The 26,775-nt window shown below is 46.1% G+C and overlaps 2 protein-coding genes across 4 annotated transcripts in view; one reads left to right on the top strand and one right to left on the bottom strand.

The window, feature by feature from the left end:
* Positions 1 to 3,826: 3,826 nt before the first annotated feature.
* On the bottom strand, positions 3,827 to 14,904 carry Lzic (leucine zipper and CTNNBIP1 domain containing). Of its 2 annotated transcripts, none has more exons than XM_042272470.2 (7): positions 14,720 to 14,904; positions 13,300 to 13,408; positions 11,985 to 12,120; positions 11,506 to 11,604; positions 7,984 to 8,079; positions 7,505 to 7,586; positions 3,827 to 5,225 (listed from the first exon to the last, which is right to left on the bottom strand). In XM_042272470.2, the coding sequence occupies exons 2-7, from the start codon at positions 13,398 to 13,400 to the stop codon at positions 5,167 to 5,169; spliced, it is 573 nt and encodes a 190-aa protein (XP_042128404.2). In that variant the 5' UTR covers positions 13,401 to 13,408; positions 14,720 to 14,904; the 3' UTR covers positions 3,827 to 5,166. The 2 variants fall into 2 exon arrangements, with proteins under 2 accessions (XP_042128404.2, XP_006975280.2); XM_006975218.4 differs by having other exon boundaries at positions 14,570 to 14,890.
* Nmnat1 (nicotinamide nucleotide adenylyltransferase 1) overlaps positions 14,881 to 26,775 on the top strand; it is a 24,666-nt gene continuing 12,771 nt past the window's right edge. For both annotated transcript variants that reach the window (XR_013048824.1, XM_006975217.4), the window contains exon 1: positions 14,881 to 15,004. The gene's annotated coding sequence lies outside the window, so the exon portion shown is untranslated. The remainder of the gene's footprint in view (positions 15,005 to 26,775) is intronic.

Raw genomic sequence — 26,775 nt, 5'->3', positions numbered from 1 at the left:
ACCCACTGAGCCATCTTGCCAGCCCTACATAAACTCCTCTTATAGATATAGTCTCAAATAGTATGGCAATTTGACAGCGATAAAAATAAATAGAGAGCTGACTGCTAACCTGTTTCCGAGCAAGCAGACAACCTGATCGCATGCTCTCAGGCGCCAGTGTGGAGCTGCAGGTCTACAGTGCCAGTGTACTATCCAGTGTGTTCTAGGACAGCCTGGGCCACCGAGGGAGGCTGTCTAAAAAAGACAAGTGGGTAAAATTTACAAGATAACTTACATTCTTTCGTTTACTTGTTTTTCAAGACAGGGTTTCCGTGTAGCCCTAGCTGTCCTGGAATGCTCTCTATAGAACAGGCTGGCCTTAAACTCGGAGATCCGTCTGCCTCTGCCTCCCAAGTGCTAAGATTAAAGGTGTGCACCACCACTGCCCATCTGATAACTTACGTTCTTAATTCAAGTGTTGAAATTATGTCTGGAACATGGTTTCATCAGAGGCATTGGAGAATCTACCAGAAGTTCATGGTTACAATTGCTAGAAATTGGAACAGAGGCTCCATGGCTGACACATGATCTTACATGATCTTAGAAATTAACCCTTTCAGGACTTCTGCCATTCAAAAACTGGGGTGGGAGGGCCAGAACCTAGAGGGACGCATCAGTAAGTACACTGGTTGCCTTGCACATAGGGACCTAAATTTCACCCTTAGAACCCAGAACCCAGTTTGGTGCACATGCTGGTTAATCCTAGTACTAGGAAGGCAGAGACAGGAGAATGCCTGGGGTTCCCTGGCTAGTCTAACCTGAACATTGATCCTGAGGCCAATGAGAGACCCTGACTCAAAGCGGATGATGGCTTTCCTGAGGACAGCACTGTATGTCAGGTGTACACTTTTGATACAGCAATTTTACAGTGATTAAAAATCAAAACCATGAAGGGTCTTGCACGTGTGTAGCGAGTGCTCTTCCCTAAGATACATCCCCAGTCCCAGCTATTTGAGCTAGTCAGGTGACAGAGGTTGTAAGCATCGAAATCCTTACAGACAAATGACAAAGCATTAGGAGGCTTCCAGTTGACAGCCTCAGACTTGTAATTGCCAGGTCTGTGGGGAACAGCATGTCCTCTTGTGTTCAAGGCCCTGCCAGCAACATGGTCTCTATACTGTGAGGTCAATTTAAATAGTGAGAAAAATTTCAAAATGGAGGTGAGTTAGGGTGTCAAAGGGGCATAGACTTGGGGATTATCTACTAAAAGCCATACTTTTAGCTCGATTTTAGAAACTTGATGAAATATTGAACACATTTCTCCAGTTTCTAATGTCTTTTTTGACTTCCAGGGCCAGACAGAATGGAAGCAATTATATGGCGCTATTTGTTCCTGGGAGTCTGTGTGTGGGATGCTGACAGTTTTAATTTACATACTAATGTTGGAAAAACATTTTGAGAGGCAAAGTAACAGTAAGGTCTTTGTAATAGAAAGAATACGGAGAAAAACAAAATACAACAAACAGCAGACAGGAAGGTGACTGACCGCTGTGGTGATGGCCGGGTTCACTTAGTCCATAATAATTCCAACTGTCCATCATTTACTGCGGAAGACACCACGTCAATGGAGGACTTGCCCAGTCTTTTAGTCACTAAAAGACTTGGTGTTCTGCCTTCAGCAAAAGGTCCAACAATCAAAGTTAACAAGCTGTTTGCCCAAAAGCCTTAGTTTTCTCCTTGAAAACCCGTCTATCTAAAATACCTGTTGTACCATTCACAAGATCAAACATGCTGAAACACAAAGTCTTGTTTTATTGATTTCACTAACAGCCCACTTAGACATTCTCTTATTGGAACTTATTTTTTGCTTCAGCCCTAATTCTTTGAGAAATGAGGAGATTTATTTATTTATTTTGAGACATGGTCTTGGTATGTAGCCCTGGCTGGCCTGGTACTCACTCTGTAGCTCAGGCTGGCCTGGAACTCAGAGACGTGCCTGCCTCTGCTCCCCAATGCTAGGAGCAAAGGTGCATGCCACCACATCTGGCTTAAAATGCAGTGATTTCCCCAAAACATCCGGACATAAGAATATTAGAAGTCAGCTGGGCAGTGGTGGTGCACACCTTTAATCCTAGCACTCGGGAGGTAGAGCCAGGCAGATCTCTGTGAGTTCGAGGCCAGCCTGGTCTACAGAGTGAGATCCAGGGCAGGCACCAAAAACTACAGAGAAACCCTATCTTGAAAAACAAAAAACAAACAAACAAACAAAAAACATTACACACACACACACACACACACACACACACATATATATATAAAAAGGCTAGCTGCTGTGTATCAGGACCTTCTAACTTCCAGAGATGGAAAAGGTATGCAAATGGGAACAGGAGCCATGGCTTACAAGCATTTAATAACTGCACTGCACAGAACTCACTGATGAACACGACGTGGGGACGCAGGTGTCACTCAGTGCTAAAATGAGCAGCCGAATGGCAGAGCAGCACCAACGCTAACCCTGAGGAAGGAAGTGCAAACGAAGGTGTAAGGGAGGCTTTGCCAGCTCCACTGGAAAAAGTGAGGCTCCATAAGATGAAGTAACTTTGCCTGCTGCAGTGGCACACTGTGAGTTTGAGGCCAGCCTGATTTACAAAGCAAGTTCCAAGACAGTCAGGACTGTTACACAGAGAAACCCTGTCTCGAAAAACCAAAAAGGACAAAGATGAAGTAGCTGATGTAACCACGAATGTCAGCATCTTTTAATAGAGGATAACTTTAAGTAGGACAGGTGGGTGTGATGAACAGTAAGTACCTCTCTATGCTCATCTGGTTGTTTGGTTCGATTTTTGGCATGAGACAGGGTTTCACCAAGAAGCCCTGGTTGGCCTCCAATTCTTCATGCCCCAGTCTCTGCTTCCCAGTACTGGAGTTACAGGTGATGCCACCATACCTAGCCTCCTGGTGCTGTTCTTTAAAAATGTTTAAGGGACACCAAGATTAAGGGCTCCAGATTGACATGAGGCTCTTTCACATAGAAAATACTCTTAGATCCTTGGTTTACTGGGGGATCACGAGGCAAAGGAATAATCTTGCTATAGCTTAAAAGTAACATAACAATTCTATTACTAGGTACTGACCCAAAGGAAACTGAAAAATAGGCATTCGACATGTACTTGTGTAGAAATTTTCATAGTGGCACTATTCACTAGAGCTGAAAAGTATGAAAATAACTCAGACGTTCATCAAACACATGGCTAAATAAAACATAGTATTTATACTGTGGAGTATTATTCAGCCATTAAAAAGGAATGAAGTGTTGAAGTGTGTTACAATGTAGGTTAGCCCTACAAACATTGCATGAAGTGAAGAAGCCAGACACATAATAAGGCCATATAGTGCATAATCACACATCCATTCATGTGCACTATCCAGAGAGTAAGTCCATAGGGACAGGAGAGCAGACCAGTGGATGCTGGAGGGCTGGGAGGAAGGCATGTTGGAGTGATTGCTTATTAGATGCAGGTTTTCCTGCAGGGGGATGGGAATGGCCTGGCACTAGGTTGGGAGCTGCACAGCACTGTGAGTGTACTGATCACTCCTGAATCTAAGTTACGCAGTGACTTCTGTGAACATGAACTTCATCTCTATGAAACGGTGGCGGCACACACACAGCCCCATAGGTGACAGCGGTGGTCGGCCTTTCTTGGTGTGCGACACTTCAGTGAGTGATGGTCATGAGACAGCAGAGACAACCCACTGCTACGGCACCACAGCATTCCTCTGCAGGACCGGCTTCCGGGGAGGCCGAGGCCAGACAAGAGTTTGAACCCAGGACTCCAACACAGGGAGATCCCTTTTCAATTTTTCTTTTATTTATTGAGTGTGTACGTGGGTATCCATGTATATGTGTGCACACACATGAGCCATGGCACATATGTGGAGGTCAGAAGACAATTGGTAAAAGTCAATTCTTTCCCTTCACCATGTCGATCTAGGGGATTAAACTCGGGTCATCAGGCTTGGCAGCAAGCACCTTTTTCTACTGGGTCAACTTGCTGAACCAGAGACCCACCCCTCTCAAAAAACCCAAAAGACATGACAAGTTCCAAATAAGGCATTTACATAGCTGAGGTTCCCTAATTTGTTCAGTTGGCAAAGCACCTAGTAGAATTTAAGTTTATAAGAAGCAGTAAAAATGTTTTTAATTTGTATAAAGTGCAAAAAAAAAAAAAAGAGAGAGAGAGAGAGAGAACATTGAGAAACACAGGAAGGACGCCTGGGGAAAGTACGTGTGTGGACGTGGCTGTGCGTCTGCCCATGCAGTCACCGCTCTCAGGGAGAAACTTGCTTTCTTCATAACTGAGTTTGTGTTTCTCCCCAAACTGCACAGTTTATAGTAATTCACTGTCACCACCCTCGGAGGGCCTGGGGCTGCCTTTGCCTGTTGCTTCCTCACTGAGACAAGGCAGGAGGTTAAGTGACTTCAGGAGGCTCTCAACAGGGCCTCCCATTGTTGCTTGTTAGAAATCCAGAGATACAATGGGCCCCATTCATGCTGCCCACTCACAGGCTGGGAACAGCCCCACAGTGTCCATTCAACTCTGGGCTAGGACACTGAATTTTCATAGATGCCAACTTGCACAAATACAAGTTAATTATTTTTTAAAAAAAATACAACAACAACAGTACAGAATAAAGAAATAAAACCAGGAGTCAGGATACCTGAGCCACAGCCACAGCTCTGTCCCTAATGTGACTTTAGACAGATCACATGCTCTTTCTGTATCTTGGTCTCCTTGTGTGGAAGTGAAAAGGTTTCTGATTCAGACACAGGAGGGCTAGTGACATCACCGCCCTGGTCACCCCAAGGCGTGCAGACAAGAATCAGGACAATCAGCAGCTCACAGCTTTCACTCTGAGCTGCACTAAAACACAAGGCGTCTTAACAAAACAAACCACAGAATGAGTCCAGCAGGTCCCCGTCCCAACAAGCCCAGGGTCAGTTAAGGGAGCCCCACAAAGAAGGACAAGGGCCTCCTGGGAGGAAAGGCCTAGGCAGAAGCCACTGTTTCCATGTCACCTGTTCCTGGGCATTCTGAGAACCTCTGTTTCTTTGCAATGCCTCCAAGTCCTCGGGATGACAGCACCATGCGCGGTGAGGAGGGGCTGGGGGCGCCAACCACCACACTGTCATTTCTTGGCTTTTTCAACCTCAAAACCTGCCAGAGCAAGGACCTTATCTCCAGAGCCTAGGAAAAGACACAAAATAAAAAAGGTTATTTCAAAGCACTCACAGTCCCAGGTAACGAGGGGGCATAACACATAAAGAACAGAAATCAGACGCGTTCATCCCGACAATGGCGGCTGCCATCTGGAACTCCTTCCCTCTGACGAACAATCCTGCCAGGAGAATGGCTTACTGGGATGAATCCTAACGCAGCTCTAGGTCTGAAGGCAAGTATATAAACTCCTAACTCACTTTCACAGTTACATGCTGCTGACGGGTACTGTAACACAGTCGCTGCACAGCCGGGCTGCTGGGGCTGAGGAGCTGCCCAGTGGTTAAGAGCGCTTGCTAGAGGACCCAGGTCTGGTTCCCAGCATACACATCGTTCACATCTGGAACGCCCTCTTATGGACTCCGAAGACACCAACCATATACATGTAAGCAAAACACTCATACATGTAAATTTTTAAAATAAATAATTCTTTAAAAAAAGAAAATAAAAAGCTGGGAGTGTTGGTGTGTGCTACAGTCTCAGCTACTTGACAGCTGAGAGCTGAATTCAGGCCAGCCTAGACCAGACAGTGAAGGTCATTCCAAAAGGAAAGGGAAGCCGCACAGCGGTGGCGCACGCCGTCAACCTGAGCACGAGGAAGGCCGAGGCAGGAGGATCTCTGTGAGTTCAAGGCCAAGGCCAGCGTGGTCTATGGAGCTAGTTCCAGGACACCCAAGGCTACACAGAGAAACCCTGTTGGGGGTGGGGTGGGGGACCTTTAGATGGCTCAGTGGTAAAGGCACCTGCTCTCATGCCTGACAACCTAAATTTAATCCTGGACCCACAAAGGAGAAGAGGACCAATTCCTGAAAGCTGTCCTCCGACCTCCACGCCCACATTGTGACATGTGCATCACGTGCGCGCACGCGCGCGCGCGCGCGCGCACACACACACACACACACACACAAATAAATAAAAGAATTTTGTTTAGGAGACAGAGTTTCTCTAAGTAGCCCTGGCTCTCTCTGTAGACCAGGCTGCCCTTGAACACACAGAGATCTGCCTGCCTCTGCCTCCCAAGTGCTGAGATTAAAGGTATGTGCCAACCCCCCCACACACACACACACCCCAGCTTAAAAGAAAAAAATTTAAAGTAAAGGTATGTAATTTTTAAAAATTTATTTCTGTGTATGGGTGTTTTGTGTGCACATATGGATATGCACCATGTGCATGCCTGGTGCCTACAGGCCAGAAGAGGCCATCAGATCCCCTGGAACTGGAGTCACAAATGGCAGTGGGTTATTATGTGGGTGCTGGACATTGAACCCAGGCCCTCTGGAAGCCAGTGCTCTGAACTATCTTTCCAGCCCCATGGCATGTAATTTGTTGAAAGTTCATCTGTCTTACTTTATTTTTCTTTTAGAGTACTGGAGCAAAGTGGATGGTCCATGCTCAGGGCTCTGGCACTTGGGAGGTCAAGGCAGAGAGATCCTAAGCTCAAGGATAGATGAGGGTCCCTGGTAAGACCCTGCATGGAAAAGAGAGGAAGTGTGGGAGGCTAGACAGTCTGTCCAGGGGCTAAGAGTGATTAGTGTGCTATCTGAGGAGTTGAACTGGAGCCTAGCACCCACATCAGAAGGTTCACAAACGTCTTTTAACTCTAGGTCCCAGAAATCTAATGTTCCATTCTGTGGGTATCTGCACACAATATGTGTATATATACTACACACACATAAATAAAAAATAAATCCCTTTAGAGCTTAAAATAAAACCAACTAAAGGATTTAGGAAGAAAATACTTCTGGGCTGGGGAGATGGCTCAGTGGTTAAGAGGGCTGGCTGCTCTTCCAGAGGATCTGGGTTCGGTTCCCAGTGCCCAGTGGGTAGCTCATAACCACCTTTTAACTCAAGTTCCAGGGGATCCAGTGCTTTCTTCTGGCCCCTGTGGGCACTTGCACTCATATGCAGAGACACATAAAGAAAATTAAAAATAAAATAATTCTGTGACTTTAAACTCAAGGAAAGGTCATTGTGTTGTCTCAAGTGTGTTCCGTCAGTATAGAGCTGTAGTACAAGCCCAGCCTTCAAGAACGAGAATGCTCAAGTCCTGGGTTTAATCACCCACGTCATCAAAAAAAAGTTACTTCTCCCTTAGAGACCCTTCTACTTTTGGGAGTTCTTTTACTTTTCCTTAATAAATCTATGTTTATTCAAAAAAAGGCAGACAGATGAACAGAAGAGAAGGAGTGAAACCGAGCAGAGGAGCAGAGGGGAGGAGGGCAGGGAGGACGAAGAGGGAACTCACTTACCAAGGTCTGTGGAGACTTTCTCGAACTGGCTGAGCGCAGCACCGGCGTTGGCTGACAGGAAGGCCTCGTCATCTTCTGTCAGCTACACAGAGGAGACAAAGTGCAGTGAGTGACTCCAAATGTCAGAGCAAGTTCTAGGAGCCACAGTGAAGAAGTCTTAGGGGCTGGATAAGGCTCAGCAGTCAACAGTACTTTCTGCTCTTGCAGAGGACCTGGTTCACTCCCAGCACCCACATGCTGGCTCACAACCACCTGTAACTCCAGGTCCAGGAGATCCAATACTGTCTCTGACATCCTTGGGCACCAGGCACACACATACATAGTATAATACAAGCAGACAAAACATTCACACACAAAAAATAAACCTAAAAACATTTAAAAAAAATTTCTTAGGTCTCCAGACCACATCACAGGGCAGTTCATTCCGTAGCAAGCACAACACAAATGTTCTACCAGTGTATCACATCAAGTGGCAGGACCTTCTCTCCAAGCTTCCTGAGAGCAGTTAGTATCTCCACCTTCTGCTGGGTGTACAGGTCCCGTTCCAGCTTCCCCACCATCAGATCTCTATCCATCTAGAAAGACAAATGCAAGGCATGTGCACTGGAGCAAAAGCCACTCTGTGCAGGAAACCCAGCTTTCCAGTCCTAATTCTTTTGTTTGTTTTGACACAGAGTTTCTCTGTGTAGCTTTGGAGCATATCCTGGAACTCACTCTGTAGACCAGGCTGGCCTTGAACTCATGGAGATCTACTTGGCTCTGCCTCCCAAGTGCTGGGCGTGCGCCACCACTGCCGAGCTCAGTTCTACTTCTTTTTTTTTGGTTTTTCGAGACAGGGTTTCTCTGGGTAGCTTTGCGCCTTTCCTGGAACTTGCTTTGGAGACCAGGCTGGCCTCGAACTCACAGAGATCCGCCTGCCTCTGCCTCCCAAGTGCTGGGATTAAAGGTGTGCGCCACCACCGCCCGGCTCAGTTCTACTTCTTAAGACAAAAAACTATTTGGTTAATACAACTTCTCTCCTTCTCCCATGTGGGTCTGGAGAGGGAAATCAAACTCATGTCTGGCTGTCAGACTTGGTGGCAAGTACCCTTAACCACTGAGCCATCTTGCTGGCCTAAAACAGTTTTAACACTCCATTTTTTGTTTTTCAAAACAAAGTCTCACTCTGTGGTCCTGCCTCAGACTCCTGTGATGGGAGAATTGCCCCTGGGTCTCACCAGGCCTGGGTCACACCCGGCCTGGCTCCAGGGTGCCAGCACCTCACCTTAATCCACCTTTTGTTTCTTGGTCACCTTGTTTCCATTGTGGCCTCTATGTGAATCTTGCCTGAGTATCCCAAGGGTACAAAGTGTATGTGAAACGTGGCTGGGAAAAATCTGGCACACTGTGATACTCCATAATCAAGAATTTGCATTTGGCATTGTCCCCTTTATCAGCTTTATCAGGATGTTTTGGGGATATGGAGATCAACTTGCTAGAAGTGTAAATTTGAATTGCAATAAAAATGTCCTTGGCTGAGGGAAGGTGTCTGGTCCCTCTAGAGGCTGAATCCTCCTGCAGCTGGAAAGATTAAAGGCATCCTCAAAGTGCCCTGTGTCTTCTTCCCACAGACCCGTGTGAACCCACACCCATTCAACAACACTCCTGAATGCTAAGGCCACAGGCAGGAGCCACCACATCAGGCCAGTTTTCATAGAGTTTAAAATTATCATTGTTTTGAGTGCATGTGTGCAGGGTGTGCGCTTTCACAGTGCACACGTGGAGCTGAGAGGACAACTTGTGGAGTCTGTTCCCTCCTTCCTCCTTGACATGGGTCCACCACACACTAAGCCATCTTGCTGGCTCCTAAATTGAATTACATCTAAATTCATAGCATAGACACTGTTTAGATATAAACTCTACTAAGGTCAACAGCTTCCACTGGAAAGAAACTGCTTTCTAAAAACTTTTATTTTTGTGGAGACAGGATTTTTTTTCTTTATCTTTTTAAATTGTATGTGTTATTGTGTGTGTGTACCATATGCATGTGAGCATGCATACCACAGAATGCATGCAGAGGTCAGAGGACGTGAAACTGGTTCTCTCATTTTGCATTTACATGGGTCCTAGGGCTTGAACTCAGGCCTTCAGGTCTGCATGGCAAGTGCTTTACCCACTGAGCCATTTCACCAACAGGAGGATTTTTTAAGTTATCTATTATTTTGGTTTTTTGAGAGGCCCGCCTTAAACTCAAAGCAATCTTCCTGTCTCAGTCTCTCAAGTGTTGGGACTGCAGGTGTGAACCACCTTGTCCAGCAAAAATCTTAAAGTGTATTTCATTTTTATTCTGCTGGAGATTTAATCCAGGGCCTTGATCAGGCTGGGTAAGAACTGTACCACTGAGCCATATGCCTAGCCTACATTTTTTTTTCATTTTTATCTATTTATTTACTTTGTGTTTGCGGTGCATGTGTGGAGCTCAGAGGACAATTTTCAGGAGTTAGTTCTCCCCCTTCACCATGTGGCCGAAGCGTGGAATTCAAGTCATCAGGAGGCTTGGTGCCAAGTGCCTTTACCCAAAGCACCACCTCACTGGCCCTTATTTTTGAGACAGGGTCTTTTATGTTGTCCAGGCTGGCCTCAAATGATCCTCCTTCCTCTGGCTCCCAAGGAGCTGGGACTACAGCCAGCTTCTAAGTATCACCAAACCCACATGACAACCACAAGTAGAAACTATCATAATCACCTTCTTACAGATAAGAAAATCAAGGTACAAGGTACAAGGGTGAATTTAACAACTTGCCAAAGGTCATGTACCCCACCCAGTACCTAAAGCAGGAATTCAAACCCAACTGAGCTCTTCTTTTTTCATAATTTATTTATTCTTAGTTTATGTGCATTGGTGTTTTGCCTGCATGAATGTCTATGTGAGGGTGTTGGGTACCCTGGACTAGAGTTACTGAGGATTGTGAGCTGCCATGTGAGTGCTGGGAATTGAACACTGGTCCTCTGGAAGAGCAATCAGTGCTCTTAACCACCAAGCCATTGCTCCAGTCCCCCAACCGATTTCATCTCAATCTGATTTTCCTTCATGTGTATACAAAGTGTTTGGGTGAGGCTAAAGGTCAATGTTAGGGTCTCTCACTGGAAAGAGCCCCAGGGACCCTCTGGTCTCTGTCTCCCAGTGGTAGGACCACAGGTGTGTGCTCCTCACCTGGCACTTTACCAACTGAGCCATCTCTCCATTCCCTAAAGTTATGTTCTCACTATTCTACTGAATTACTTGTGTTAGTCCATAATCATATTCAAGTCATAGACAGATTTCTGGAAGTAACAAGTTTATAAAGATGCTTGGCAGCTAACGGGGGTGGGGGGGGGGGAATGGAAAAAAAAACCAGGCAGTTGGTGCATGCCTTTGATCCCAGCACTCAGGAGGCAGAGGCAGGTGGATTTCAGTGAGTTCTAGGCCAACCTGGCCTACAGAGCAAGTTCCAAGGACAGCCGGGCTACACAAAGAAACCCTGTCACGAAAAACAAAAAAACAACAAAAAAGATGCCTGACAAGCAGGAGAAAGGCTCGGTGGTCAGGACTGTGCACTGCTCCTTCAGAGGACTCAAGTCCAGTCCTCACATCGGGCAGCTAACAACCACCCGTGACTCCAGCTCCAGGGCATTTGCTGCCTCTGAGGGCACCCGCATACATGTGCACACATGTGCTTAACTACATACATACACATCATTCCAAATAGGATCTCAAGCTAGGGCCCCAGACATAAGGACAAAATATTAAAGGTGGAGGCCGAGGAGAAGCGGTCTGGGTGATTTAAATGGCCACATACTGTTCAAGCATTCATTTATTATGAATTATAATTGCCCAAGGTACAAACTGTCAGAAAATCGAGGGCCGTGGCTCTAACACCAACTGGGCAAATTCTAAACGGTAGACTAGTACAATAAGTACAGTCATGGGCTAGGAAGAAAAACACACACACAGCAACTGGATCAACGTGAAGAAACTTTACCTCTGCTAACCTTGTCCGAAGTTGGCCTGGTTGTTTCTTTGCAAACAATCTGATGACTTCAGGTGTTTTAAAAGCCTGGCTGATGGCTGCCTGGATAGCCTAGAAACACAGGAATGCAAAGACTAGTCAAAATGTTCCACACAATTACATCTGCAATATTAGACTGAGGAGTCTTAACAGGTTTTGGTGCTTGAAAATGGTATTCATTTGCCATTTCTGAGCACGTTATCAGAGCGAAGTAGACACAAAATCAAAAAGCTATCTCGTAAACATAGCACTTTTTCTTTCTTTTTTTTCATTTACTTATTTCTTTTTTATTTTGTGGTGTTGGGATATATCTAGGGTCTTGTACATGCTAGGCAAGTACACTACCTCAGAGCTACATCCTCAGCCTTCAAGGTGTACATTTTCTATCTGAAATACACTCACACAAAAAAACAAGCAACACATAAAAGGATCAATCAGTAAATTCTTCTTACCAGCTGCATCCCACTGAGTTCATCGACCAAAGTCATATTCCCCGACATAATTTTCTTCAGGGAATCGTTGAATTCACTCAGCTGCTCCAAAGTTTCCTTTTTCGTCTCCTCATACTCATCGGCGTCAAGCTCCTCTCTGCAGCAGTGTTCCCATCAGAGTGCAGAAAAAAACCACACACGTCTAAGTCTGAACATCTCCGCACCTGACCGACAGTAAGGCTAGAGGGGACACCCGCTGCAGTGGCACACATGGCCGCAGAGGTAAGCTCCTGGCATCCTCACTGTCTTTCTGTGTGGCTGAACCCAGGGCTCAGGCGTGCTATCTGCCTTCGCTCCTAACAGTTTCCCCAGCTATGAGGCACACTTCAGGCACACGGTAACTTCTATTTAAGTGATCAGTTGTATAACCCTAGGCATGGCATGAACAGAGCCAAACCTCAGTTTGTCTGCACAACTTCAGATAATTATAGTACCTTTTCCTAAGGGCTCTTTAAGAAGTAAATACCTGGCGTCCACAGTAATGTTAAATAGTTGCTATTAGCATCAGTCTCATCAATGGCAGGAAGCACCTTGTGCACCTGGCAAGCAACAGCAGCACACCTGTCTTCTGAGTAGAAGGCTATTTCATTCACCCACAAGCTGCTTATTAAATATTTGCTACATGTAACAACAACTCCACACAGTGAACTACTATTTACGGGGCACTTACTCTTGGCCAAGCACTGGATCATATCTTTCATTTACATATTTATAACATCCTTGTGAGGCTACTAAAAGCTACAATTCATTGTTGTTTTGTTCTGCTTTATGGAAACAGGTCTCATATATTCGGGATGGCATGGAACTCACCAGGTAGCCAAGAAGGACTCTGAGCTTCGGATTCTCCTGCATCCATCTCCCATGTGCTGGGATTATAGGAGCGTACAACCTCCCTCTCCCTTGCTTCCCTCCCTCCTCTTCCTCGATGCTAGGTACTGAGTCCAGAGCCTCTAGCATATTAGGCACCCACTCACCCACAGAGCCACACCCTCAGCCCAATCATAGTATTTTGAGCAATTAGCCTGGAGTTCATTCTAGGCAGAGCTGTTTTAAATACTAAAGACAAAGTCAGTTTTGTTATTTCCAGGAGGTTAAGTATTTTAAGTCTTCCATATCCCAGGCTTTATGACTCCAAAGTCTGAGAAGTTTCCTTCTCCAATAAGCAAAGTGCTGTAAAATCCTACAGAGGAGACCCAAATCACACATGAGCCTGCCTCCATGGAGCTTGAACTCTCTCTACCAGAAACAGAGTAACAACATATAATTACACTATTACCTGCATTCTTCCAGATCTTGTAATTGCTGCATCAGTCTATCTAACTGTTCTTCTAAATTCTGCTTTAATTTGCTTGTCTCTGTCTTTCCTCTGGAAGCCATTTTAATCACTGTAAGAACAATAAACCCACATGTAGTACATTGCATTTGGATACTTAAGATTCAACATATCAGTGCAATTCAAAATTAAGAAAATATAAAATGCTGGGTGCTGGTAGCAGAGGTGGCACACACTTTTAATCCCAAGCACTTGGGAGGCAGAGGCAGGCTGATCTCTGAGATCGAGGCCAGCCTGGTCTACAGAGTGAGTTCCAGGACATCCAGAGCTACACAGAGAAACCCTGCCTCCAAAAAGCAAAAACCAAAAAAATAAAAAATAAAAAAAATAACACCCCCCCCTAAAACCCCAAACCCCCAAACTGAAAAGACTATATTATTTCTAGAATTACAGATATGTGCCAACCTGCCCAGCCTTTTTTTCCCCCCCAAAACAGGAGATTGAATCCAGGGCCTCATTCATGTCTAGGCAAGCACTCTACTATTAAGATATATCCCCTGCCCAGTAAGTTATTACTGTTTAATAGAAAAATTTATCTATCTCCTTTTGGGGGGAAATGGGAAGAACCAGCATGCTAAGTATGCACCCTATCAATAGGCCACATCCCCAAGCCTCAATACAGTCTCAAGAAGCAAAGTTATTCTGAATAAAGTTCAGGGATTATAGAGGCTTTTTAAAAAGCTTTCACCACACGCTACAGATTTAGGTCAGAAAGATTTAACTCACTGGCACCACCTAGTACTGAAGAAAAGAGGTGCATTTTCCTCAAAACTGCAGAAATGGCTCTCAAATACTGTCATCTGGAGTGAAGTTATTCATGCTCACCCGGCTTCTCAAAATTGCACAAACCGCCAACTTTGGAAGCCCTGAGTATCGTCAATTTGAGGAAAGCGTAATTGTTCATAGGGTTTACAGGAGGCTCAAACTTCAAACCTCCTAGGGGTGGAGTTGGCTAGACCAAGGGAAACTATGAAGTAGTTTTATTTGCTAGATATGAATCTGGCCTACAGCCGACCAGATAACTTCCCCTTAAATAGCCTGTAATTGAAATACACTCTCCACTCCTAGGAAGACGCAAGAGAGGGTAATTCCTGAACTGTGCCTCCTGTAGCTTTTTCTGAGGTTTCCTCTGATGAGGCCACAGCACCCAGGCAACGCCTTGAGGAAAACCTGTCAAACCCAGGAGTACGAAAGGCAACGGCAGAAAGCACACCTTCTCGGGGCAGGAAGCGACCCAGGACCAAGCGGGGACAGGATTAAAAGAGAAGCGGCACCCTCGGCCGCCAATCTCCTCCCCGCAGATGAACTCGAAGCTGCGGTCTGCAGGTCTCGCCGAGGCCGGGTTCCCGCAGGCGGTGGTCACCTGTTGTGTCGCGGAGTTCTGCGAAACGCCTCTCGGTTTGATCAGGAACAGGACAACCTCGCGTTCCCCGCCCGCCGCTGGTCTCCGGATCCTAGTGTTTGGAACCAGGGGCCCCGCCCCTGACAGCCTCGACCGGGCGGACCACGCCGGGGGAGCACTTCCGCTAGACGCACGCACTTCCGGCTGCATGGAACCAATGAAAGCGCGGCCGCGGTGTTCCCTGCGCTGGCTTCCGGGCCGAGGTTGTCTGCTGGAGGACTGGGTCCGTTTGGCCTTCAGGGCCTGGTAAGCACCCCGCACTCGGCCCTAGGGTACCCGCCCTTCGGAGCGCTAGCCCAGTGCCCCTTCTTGTGCCAAGCAAGGGGGAATGCACAGTGCCTGGGCCTTTAGAGTCCTTTCTAACGGCCCCTGAAGCCGGGTCTTCATAGTCAACTCTTGCCCTTTACTTCTATCTCGGGTCCAAAGTTAGTAGCAAATATTTCCTGTAGCCTTGGTGCCCGTCAATTCACGTGGGGACCCTCAGTAGAGGTGTCTTGAGAGCCAGCGCCCATGTGCTTAGAGGGGCGTGGGTAAGAGGCACTGGGGAAGAAACCGGCTTTTGTGAAGGACTTTTCCTTTCCTCCTAAGTTCTTTCCAAATCTGGGAAAGATCAGATCCACTTGCCTGAAAGCGGTTTGTCAAACCCTTTGAGAACTAGGAAAATATCTGCTGAATGGACTTGAAACGTTACCCGGGAACTGAGTGGAAAAACTTTGGGGTGATTTCTTCTTCCTTGAGAGGAAGTACAGAGATACACAGGCCATCGGGTTTTGTGGTAAACTTCGTTCAAAGACAGTATTAAAATTTGCATTTCATTCCATCAGTTCAAACTTCAAGCTTGAATTATCCTAGCGCTCTAAGGGGTGTATTGCAGCAGGCGCTTTGCCTCGGTTTTTTTTTTTTTTTTTTTTTTTGGTTGTTGTTGTTGTTGCTATTGTTTGCAGTTGCAATTTTGAAACGGCTTTTCTATCCAACTATCAGCCTACTTTGCAAAAATGCTTCCAAGTCAAGACGGTGTGCCTGTTGTGTTGATGCAGTTATCTCTAATTTTGTGAGAATGTGTGCTAACTTCTTAGTTGGAATGCAACAATGAGTGTGAGGGAACTTTGTTCTACTAGAACGGAAGCCTAAGTTGTGGGAACTTTTCAGCCAAAAGCTGAAATTGGAAGGAGAGAGAGATAAGGAGGAGGCGGCCACCAGTAAGTGAGATTCGTGGGGCTGGAGATACAGCTCAGTTGTAGCTCCTTTGCATAAAGCCCTGGGTTTAATTGCCAGCACCACCTAGGCTGGGGATGGTGGTACACTCTGAGGTGGAGGCTCCAAAATGAGTTCTAGAACAGCCTAGAAACATGAAACCCTGTCTTTGCGGGGAGGGGGGCGGTTCTCTATGTAACAGTCCTGGCTGTCCTGGAACTCACTTTGTAGACCAGGCTGGCCTCAAAATCACAGAGATCTGCCTGCCTCTACCTCCCAAATGCTTGGATTAAAGGCATGGGACACCACTGCCGACTGAAACCCAGTCTTAAAACAAACAAAATCCAACAAACAACATAAATTAAAAATGAGTGCAATAGCCAGGCAGTGGTTGGCGCAAGCCTTTGATCCCAGCAGAGGCAGCTGGATCTCTGTGAGTTCGAGGCCAGCCTGGTCTACAGAGAGAGTTCCAGGACAGGCTCCAAAGCTACAGAGAAACTCTGCCTCAAAAAACAAGCAAACAAATGAGTTCAGTAGTCCACAACTGTAATTCCAGTGCTTGGGATGCTAAGGCCAGATGACCAGGAGTTCCAGGCCAGCCTAAGCTACATGAGTCCTTATTTAAAAAAAAAAAAAAAAAAAAAAAAAGGAGGAGGAGGAGAAGAAGAAGAAAAATGACAGATTCAGAGCCAGGCATTGTGATGCACATCTTTAATCCCAGCACTATGAGTTCAAGGACAGCCTGGTCTATAGAGTGAGCTCTAGGGTAGCCAGAGCTACATAATGAGGACCTGTCTCAGAGAGAGAGAGAGATATTCAGGTTGCCATTTGACAGGAAAAAAAAAAGAATAGCCTTGGGCTAGGGTCATGGGGGGTATATTGCCATGTGCTTGATCCTGGGTTCTGTCCCCAGAACTATGGGGTAAGGCGTAGAGAAACAAGGTCCTTTTGAATGTTACTCAAGTGGTTTGGTTTTTTTTTTTTTTTTTCTAGTAGTCATATGGATGACAATTCTCCGAAATTTTTTTCTAATGTAAACACAGGAAAGTGGCCGATTGCTCTTGAAGGACAGGATGTCACTACTATACATCTGGGAGTTTTGTCCTTGTAAGAAAACAGGATAAGGAAAAAAGCACATTCCATATAGTGCTAACAGGAGATGGAAGAGACAGTTTTACTTCGCTCTGGTAGTGAATTAGGGCTTGGAATCATGTCCCGTGTGGGTTTGCTTATCCTCCCTATCAGAGACAAATAAAGTTAATGTTAAACGAGCAAAATGGAGTTCCATGTCAGCCAGGACTTCCCAGCAAGGCTTTGTCTCACAAACAAAGCAAGCGAAGGAGCAAGCCTGGAGACTATTCTACCGTTTGAAGGATTTGCTGAATGGACTCTTGTTCACAGTGTACTTTTGTAGTTTTGTTTGTTTGTTTGATTTTGAGACAGGGTCTCACTGCCTGGAACTCTGTGTAGACCAGCCTAGCCTTGAACTCACTGGAATTCGAGGATTAAAGAGTGTGTGACCACTCTAAGTGACTAAGGCTCCTTCCTTAGTTTTAATAATGATAGAGTGTTCCTGGTTTCAGGCATGGTTGCTGGTGTTAGTGTGTGCAGTCTTAGCTGTGGAGCAAAGTCCTGCCTTCTGTGTACTGCAGTTGCTTCCTCTGGGTCAGGATTCTGCAATTCCATGTTGAGTCTTCTGGCATGCCTTTGGGTTCTTGTGTAGAGTTAATGACCTTGAGGCAGGAAGGAGGAATGATGTGTTAAGATAGTCACTCAGAAGTGGGAATCCTAATTGGGAAGCCAAATAAATGCAGGACTTGATAGGAGGAGCTTAGGGGGCCTCGGCTTGGACTTAGTATACGGGAGCCATACGGGGGCAGATGGAGTGTGCATAGTGGGAAGGACCACAAGCCAAAGGCTTTCTGTACTCTTGGGCCGCCTTTATTAATTTATCGGTGTCGGGGGTTGAACCAAGAGCCTCACACCCAAACCTAATGTTCTATATACCTAATGCTCATGTTGGATTTCATTATATATTTCACTCATTTTTGAGGCAGAGCCTTCATGTGGCCCCTCTCGGCCTTGAACTCGATGTGTAATGACATTGAACTCCTGATTCTTCGGTTTCCACCTCCCAAGGTTTACTACCCATCCTGTTTAGGCACTGCCAGGGCTTGAACTCAGAGCCTCCTGAATGCCAGGGGAGTCCTGTATATCCCTAGTCTTGGGTCTCTTTTCTATGTCCACTAACAGATATCTTGTAAGTCTTGCATGATGGGTAAGAGCTTCGACTTTTAGAATTAACAGTGTTACTCCACTTGTCAGATCCTGGGCAAGTTAATCAACCCCTCTAAGCCCCAGTGTCTTCATATGAAAAGATGGTATGTTTGGTGATAGTCCCACCTCATTGTGTGGTTAGGATTCCATGAGTTCATAGGAGATGCTCGACATGTAGGAATAAGTCAGTGAACGTTGCTATTGTTATTATCATGTTCAGCATCATTATTATAGGAATATAAGCCTAATTGAAATAGACACATTCAAGGAGAATGAGTCGCTGTATTGTCATTCTAAGAGAGGTACAGGAAAGAGGGTGGGGATGCCATAAGTAAGAATCCCGAAGATGTCTTCTTCAGTGCTTAACACTCCCAACTCACCCGAGGTAACCACCGAGTCACCTTCTGTCATTATATAAATATGTATCGTGACCCAGATAGGACTTCTTATAAGTGGACTCCAACAGCGTATTCTCATGTCTGGATCCTTTCACTCAGTGTGCGAGATTTGATCATGGAAACTTAATGGGCTGTTTTTAGGAGAACTTAGTTACTGAGCAAAATGCAGACAGTGGTGGTCTGGCTTGTGAAGTTTCAGAGGGAAGAAAAGAATATCAGGGCTATTTGTGTGATGTTTTCTTTCTCTCTTTCTTTCTTTCTTTCTTTCTTTCTTTCTTTCTTTCTTTCTTTCTTTCTTTCTTTTTTTTTTTTTTTTAGACAAGGTTTCTCTGTGTAACCCAGGCCCTCACTCTCGATTTCACTCTGTAGACCAGGCTATCCTCAACCTCCTCTGCCTCCCAAGTACTGGGACTAAAGGCATTCGCCACCTTTATGTTTTCTATTAAGAATCTGTGGTGCTGATCAGCTGGGGCCAAATGGCCAGTTTAGTAAGAGATCAATGACATTGATGTGAAATTTTCTGGGCTTCATTGGGACAAATAGGAAAGTATTTCCTCAGGGTCATTACATGGAGTTGTAGTCCAGAGGGGGCCAAGACTATACTCAAGCTAGTAGCTGAACTTGGCAATGTCTGAGGTCTTCTATGAGGTTTTTGTTTGTTTGGTTTTTTAATGGCATAAAAGCTATTGTATTGAGCCAAGCAGCAGTGGTGCATGACTTTAATACCAGCACTGGGGAGGCAGAGGCAGACGGATCTCTGTGAGTTCAAGGCCAGCCTGGTCTACAGAGTTCCAGGACAGCCAGGGCTACCCAGTAAAACCCATCTCAAAAAACAAAAACAAACAAACAAACAAACAAACAAACAAAAAAGAACTTTCAATGAGACTTAGAATTTTAAAAGTATTGAAAATTTTAAAGACTGAGAATTTTAGCAGTTGGCCTATGCTTTGTATTATAATATTAACATGAGACTTTGGGGACAAGAAACTGAAAGGTTATGGTTTAAAGTGATGTGTTAGTGTGCCAAGTTGAAAAGGGGTAAAAGTTCACTGTCAGCTTTAACTGTTAACTGCCATAGCCTAACGTCATCAGAAAGGAACGACTTGATTGAAGAATTGTCTAGATTAGATTGGCCTGTGGGCGTGTCTGTGGGAGACTGTCCTGTGCTTTGATGGAGAAGGGGCCCAGCACATTGGGCAACACCATTCCCTCCCAGGTGGTCTTGGCTATGTAAGGAAGCCAGCAAGCAGCGTCAGAAGTCTCTACTTCTGCCCCAGCATCCTTCCCTGATGGACTGACCTGGGAATAGAAGGTAAATGAGCTTTTCCTCCCAAGTTGCCTTTGGTCGGGGTTTTGTCAGAGCAACAGAATGAAACTCAGATACTTGGCTACAAAGTAATTGGCTGTAATGATATGAAAGATTGTTGTAATCCATAAAGAGAGCCTCTTTATCCCAAGTTCCCCACAACGTGAAGAATCAGTAAATTGATCTTGGGAGATGACTGGTCCGAGTCGCAGTGTCCTTGCAAGGCTGGTTCTGAAATAGGCGATTTCCCTTCTTCCATCCGTGCTTACGTTCTGCGGCCGACACCGGCTCAGATCCTAGCTTCTCTGGACAGGAAACTGAGGTTTATAGAAGCCAGAGCAACAATCTTGAGAGTTGTGAAGACCCCCCCTCCTCCTGTGCATGAATTTGTTGGTGATGGCAATCCTGTGACGTCACTTGACCAGTTAATTCATTTCCTGCTTCTTCAGTGCTCATTCATGTTTGAGAGCAACTTCCTTCCACGATGGCTGGTCTTGGCATGCTTCCTGCTGTGGCCACGGTGCAGAAGTGGCATCGAGGAGACAGTCCTTGAGATGCTTGATGGCAGCGGCAGTGCTGCTGGGGCAGGCAGGCTCAGTTGACCAGGCTGTACCCGTGGGCTAGCCTCAGACTGTTGGCTTCGCATCTGGCCTTGGACAGGTCACTTTGGACAGCCAGATGAGCCCCATGCCCGAGAAAAGCACTGCAGGACAAAGTGCAGGGTCTAATTAAGGTGGAGCGGAACTGGGGGGGGGGGCTCTAAAAAACCGGTTCCTTCTCACGGAAGCTTCTTTTGCACTGGTGTCGATGACAGCAGACTCACGGTTGAGAATAAGAGACACAGAAGGCTTCTGTGAGGACCTCTCTTCCCCACCCCCAAAAAGAGGCCTGAACAGGAAGCCATTGAAGAGAACTCTTCAAACTTGTGAGAGGGACGCTGAAGCGTGGCTCCCCACAGGTGGTGGCTCGTGGCGGGGGTGGGGAAGGACTCCCTTTTCTTTAAGGGGCTGGCCACCGCGAGTGTGACCATGTCCAGGGAGCATAAGGGCAACCCAGATTGGACTTGGTATGTTTTTTTTCTTCTCTTCTCTTTTGGGGGGAGGTCACAAGGGTGGGAGGGGTGGACCTGGGAGGACTGGGAAGTCGGTGTGATGGGGTGCATGATGTGAAATTCACAAATAATCAATAAAAGTGCTACATTGGAAAAATTATTGCTTCAAAAGTTCATACACATGGGGGCCACATATATAACACGCTTGTTGGTCATATTCCAACAGTAGCCTCTTGTCCCCTCCCCTCCATCAAAACCCTCCTTCCCAGCAAGTCCCTCCCACCCCCAGGTCTCCTTTTGTTCTCTGTGGCCCAGAGGCTTTAATTAATGTTTGTGTGTGTGTGTGTGTGTGTGTGTGTGTGTGTGTGTGTGTGTGTGCGCGCGCGCGCGGTGGGGTAGTAAGAGCAACTTACCAGGGGGTACACCAATGAGAAACCTGACTCCCTGCACCAAGAACCATCAACTGCCTTTAGCTGCTCAGGGAGGGTGGGGCCTTCCAGGCCCCTCCTCTGGCATGATGATGGAATATTGAGAGAACTAGTCCTGTGCAGGTAACCACTGCTGCTGTGAAAAGATCTGTCTTTGAGACAGGGTTTCTTTTTGTATAGTTCCTGCAACTTACTATGTAGACCAGGCTAGCCTCAGACTCACGGAGATCCACCTGCGTCTGCTTCCTGAGTGCAGAGTATCTTGTGTCCCGGGTGGGCCAGGAACTGGTTCAGGAGTGTCTGGAATTACCAGCTGAGTGCCACCACCTGGGCATAGGCAGTGCTCGTGAGCCCAGGACCTCTGCTGTGCTGGGCCAGCACTCTCTCCGCTGAGCTACATCCCCAGGGAGCTTCCTATCTCATGCCAAGCCTCCCATTCCTGTTGAACTCTGTTGTCTCGGAGGGTCCTGCAGCAGGAGCCAGGGCTCCTCACAACATACTGACCCGGATGGGAACTTGGGGAGTGTTTACTTACCCGTGGATACCAGGTTGCCCACTGACAACAGCACGGATAAGTAGTAAAGTTCAGGGGTGGTTCTCTCCTGTGTGAGAAGCAAAAAGCACCGTCAGGAACACCTTTGTTATTGCGCCAGTGGTGTTTGGTTTGGGTTTTGTTTGGCTTTTTGTTGTTGTTTTTCAAGACAGGGTCTCTGTGTAGCTCTGGCTGTCCTGAAACTCACTCTGTAGACCAGACTGGACAAAAACCCAAGTGATCTGCCTACCTCTACCTTCTGAGTGTTGGGATTAAAGGCATGCACCACCACCACTGCCCTGCTTTGTTCAGGTTTTGATATAGTGTTTCTATGTAGCCCAGGCTGACCCAGAACTTTTTTTTAGGAACGTGCTGGCATGGAACCCGGGTCTCATACATACTAAGCATGTTTTCCACCAATGAGCTAAAAACCCATACTCCTTTAAAAAATGGTTTCTTCTTTTTTGTGCACATATTCATGTGTACATGAAGGTGTACATGTTTATGCAAGTGCGTACTGCATGTAGAGGCAGGGGGATACCTCAGATATCCTCAGGAATGCTGTCTGCTCCTTTGAGACGGGGCCTCATGCTGTTAGACTAGGCTGGCAGCCCTTAAGCCTGGGGGTCTGCTTGTCTTCACCTCCCCAACACTGGAATTACAAGTGTGTACCGCCACACCCAGCATTTTCATGTGTGTTCTGAGGATCAAATTCAGGTCCTCGAATATGAGGCAAACACTTTACCAACTGAGCTCTCCCTCTGGCTCCTAGAGTGGTTTTGACTTTCCTAAAGTAACTGCACTGTGCATCTTACTAAGAATCCCATGTCTGTATATTTCTGTCTTCTGCACAAGTAGATAGTAAATATTGAAAAGTGATGGTTGTCTATTTGTAACCAAGCTTTCAGAGTAAGATGAGCATTTTGAAATTCTTTTGGTTTTTCGAGACAGGGTTTCTCTGTGTAGTTTTGGTTCCTGTCCTGGAGCTTCTCTGTAGAACATGCTGACCTCGAACTCACAGAGATCTGCCTGGCTCTGCCTCCCGAGTGCTGGGATTAAAGGCGAATGCCACCACCTGCCGGCATGTTTTAAAATTCTTAAAAACAAAGCTAGGTAGTGGTGGTGCACACCTTAAATCCCAGCACTCAGGAGGCAGAGGCAGGAAGATCTCTGAGTTCGAGGCCAGCCTGGTCTACGAAATGAGTTTCAGAACAGCCAGGGCTACACAGAGAAACCCTGGCTTGAAAAACCAAAAGAAGGGCCTGGAGAGATGGCTCAGAGGTTAAGAGCACTGACTGCTCTTCCAGAGGTCCTGAGTTCAATTCCCAGCAACCATATGGTGGCTCACAACCATCTGTAATGAGATCTGGTGCCCTCTTCTGGCCTGTAGTCATACATGCTGCATACATAATAAATAAATAAATCTTTAAAAAAAAAAAAAAAAAAGAAAAACCAAAAGAAAAAAGAGATGGTTCACTGGGTAAATGTTTGCTGCTGAGCCTGGTAGCCTGAATTTGATCCCTAGAGCCCACATAAAAGATAGAGGAAGTGATGCTGGAGAGATGGCTCAGTGGTTAAGAGCAGAGAATGCTCTTCCAAGGACCTGGGTTCAATTCCCAGAACCCACATGGCAGCTCACAACTGTCTGTAACTCCAGTTCATGGCAAAACACTAATGCACATAAAAAAAAATTAAAAAAAAAAAAAAAGATAGAAGAGACCTGGAACCCACAAGTCGTCCTCTTCAAATATTGTGGCATGCATGTAATCATACACATAGATGAATTAATGTTAAAAAAGAAAAAAAAGAAGGAAAAAACATACACAATCTGATGCCAAGATTGTCAACAGTACTGTGCACGCTCCTTCACCAAAGGACCCGGCACCAAACACAGAGAAGGTTACCCTCAGGGCCTGCGGGGCCGGCTCCATCTGAGTGAGCAGTACCACGAGACCTGGAAGGACAGGACGCAGTGCTCGTTAGGTGTCGTTGGCTCAGAGACATGCCCCTTTTCATTGTTTTGTGTATTGGAACAGACTCTTATTGTAGCCCAGGCTAGCCTCAAGCTCACAGTCTTCTTTCCTCCCTCTCCTCAGCCTAAAGGGATTCAGCTGAAAAGAGCTTAATTCCTGTCTCCTCACACCTTATATACCTTCTCTGCCCAGCCATGTCACTTCCTTCCTGGTGCTGGCATTAAAGGCATGTGTGCTTCCCAAATACTGGTAGCAGAGGCATGAGATCTCAAGTGCTGAGATTAAAGGTGTGTGTGTGTGTGTGTGTGTGTGTGTGTGTGTGTGTGTGTGTGTCACCACTGCCTGGCTGTTTCTCTCCTAGACTGAGCCAATCTCATGTAGTCCAGGGTGGCTTTGAACTCGCAGAGATCCAGACCGATCTCTGCCACCCAAGTGCTAGGATTAAAGGTGTGTGCCACCACAGTCTGGCCTCCATGTTTAATCTAGTGGCTTGTTCTCTTCTCTGATCTTCAGGCAAATTTTATTAGGGCACACAATATATCACCACAGTCTGTTCTCTCCTACCTTTCCCATGGATTCCTGGAATAGAACTCAGGTTGCCAGGCCTACCCAGCAAGCACCTTTACCTGCTGAGCCAACTTGGTGGTCCAGCACTATTAATTGAATGAATAACTAAATTCCGAAAATTCTTTCTTTCTTCCTTCCTTCCTTCCTTCCTTCCTTCCTTCCTTCCTTCCTTCCTTCCTTCCTTCCTTCCTTCCTTCCTTCCTCTCTCTCTCTCTCTCTCTCTCTCTCTCTCTCTCTCTCTCTCTTTCTTTCTTTCTTTTTTTTTTTTGAGACAGAGTTTCTCTGTGTAGCTTTGGTGACCGTCCTGGAACTCACTCTGTAGACCAGGCTGGAATTCACAGAGATCTGCCTGCCTCTGCCTCCTGAGTGCTGGGATTAAAGGCTTGGGCCACCACCGCCTGGCCCAGAACTTTCTTATAACTATATAGACTGTTACAGTTCAGGCATGGTGGCCCATGCATGTAATCCCAGCATTGAAGGTCAAGGGGCAGGAAGATTACCATGAGTTTGAGCCTAACCATACATGGTGAATGCAAAACCATCCATCTCAAGAAACTAACACCGTACTCCCCAAATAATGAGCGGGAAGAAAGGAGAAAAATGTGATTTATTTTACAAGATTTAGCCTCAGTTTCACATTCTAATTGTAGGATAACTATGAGGGTTGCTACCCAAGAAGTTTAAAAGATTCTCGTCATTTAAAGTTTTGTTTTATTTTTTTTTTTTTTTATTTTTTTTTTTTGTTTGATTTTTCGAGACAGGGTTTCTCTGTGTAGCTTTGCGCCTTTCCTGGAACTCACTTGGTAGCCCAGGCTGGCCTCGAACTCACAGAGATCCGCCTGGCTCTGCCTCCCGAGTGCTGGGATTAAAGGCGTGCGCCACCACCGCCCGGCTTAAAGTTTTGTTTTATTTTTAATGATAGTGCCAGTCAAACCCAGGGCATCCTACATGCTAAGCGAACATTCTACCTTTGATCTGCAACCCAGCCAACCATCGGAGTTTTCACTGTGATTTTTTTCTTGTGTGCCAGTCTGTGAATGTCTCTAGAGCAGAAACCTTGTCTTAGCCGCTTTATCAAACAATAGACACCTGCTGAGTACTTACAGACAGCCGCACACCTACCCAGGGTGAAGAAGGTGAAGATGATACTGCCAACCAGGTTGGCCAGGAGAGGCTGACTGCAGTACCGCGAGGATCTGGGCCTGAAAGGCAATTCACAGGCTGGTACCCTTCATCGCTGCAGAACCTCTGTGTCTGCGGTTCATCAGGAGCTCCCTTCATGTCTAACTCTACTCTGACAGTGGCTTCATCTTGGCTCCTGGCAGCTTGGTAATGAATACCATTAATCGAAACTAGGATATAATGTTTAGGTTCCTAATCCTCATTTGATGGTTTGGCAAAAATACTTCGTAGAAATTCTGACCTTTGGGAGTAAAGAATTGCACTGTATTGTGTACAAACCTCCTCTGGTAGACCTGCATTGTGGAATTACCACCATCCCATGCCTTCTCTTTGTATCCCCATCAAGTCAATGGATTCTCAGTTTTCAGATTTTTTTGTAGAATTTCCACATTTTTAAGATTGTGACTCTTTATTTTAAGCAACTAGATTGTGTTTGCTTTGCTTCCTCTGTGATAGCTGTCAGTGGACGGTCTCTAGCCTCCACAGTTGTTAGTGGACGGTCTCTAGCCTTCACAGTCAGTGGACGGTCTCTAGCCTCCACAGTTGTTAGTGGATGGTCTCTAACAGCTTTAGCTGTTAGCACTGAATATGAATAGCACATCAGTTCGGAATCCAGCTGATTGATTGTGTCCGCCTTGCCCTCAGCCTTGCAGACATTAGCTAACCTTAGACCCCTGGGTCTGACCTCTAGGAAATCTGTGAATGGTGACACTGGTACCCTCACCATCTCCCATTGAATGACTTCTTATACTGTAAGTAAATATTTGTTAAAAGTTAAACTTAATCTGTGCAAATCTCTTCAGCCTTCACTCCACTGAGGTTTTCAAGAATGCAAAGAGGTGCACTTGACTGCCACCAGTAATAGGAGCAGAGGCAAGGGGCAGGCAGCGCCTAAGCATGTAGCAGGAACTCCAGGGGGCACCCGCACCGCCCCACAGGTGAGGCCTGCCTGGGCCGAGACTCACCTTAGCAGCACATAGAACTGGAGTGTCAGGGTGCCGATCCCAAACAGGAACACCGCCACCTGGCTGCACGGCACAGGGACAGGGAGGTACACCTTTAGGACTCCAAGGAACCAAATTCAAGTTCTGTTTCATGCTAATTAAACC

The sequence above is a fragment of the Peromyscus maniculatus genome, chromosome 2 (genome assembly GCF_049852395.1).
Source record: "Peromyscus maniculatus bairdii isolate BWxNUB_F1_BW_parent chromosome 2, HU_Pman_BW_mat_3.1, whole genome shotgun sequence".
NCBI lineage: Eukaryota > Metazoa > Chordata > Mammalia > Rodentia > Cricetidae > Peromyscus > Peromyscus maniculatus.
The sequence above is the reverse complement of the archived record's forward strand: the minus strand, read 5'-3'. Positions and strand labels throughout refer to the sequence as shown.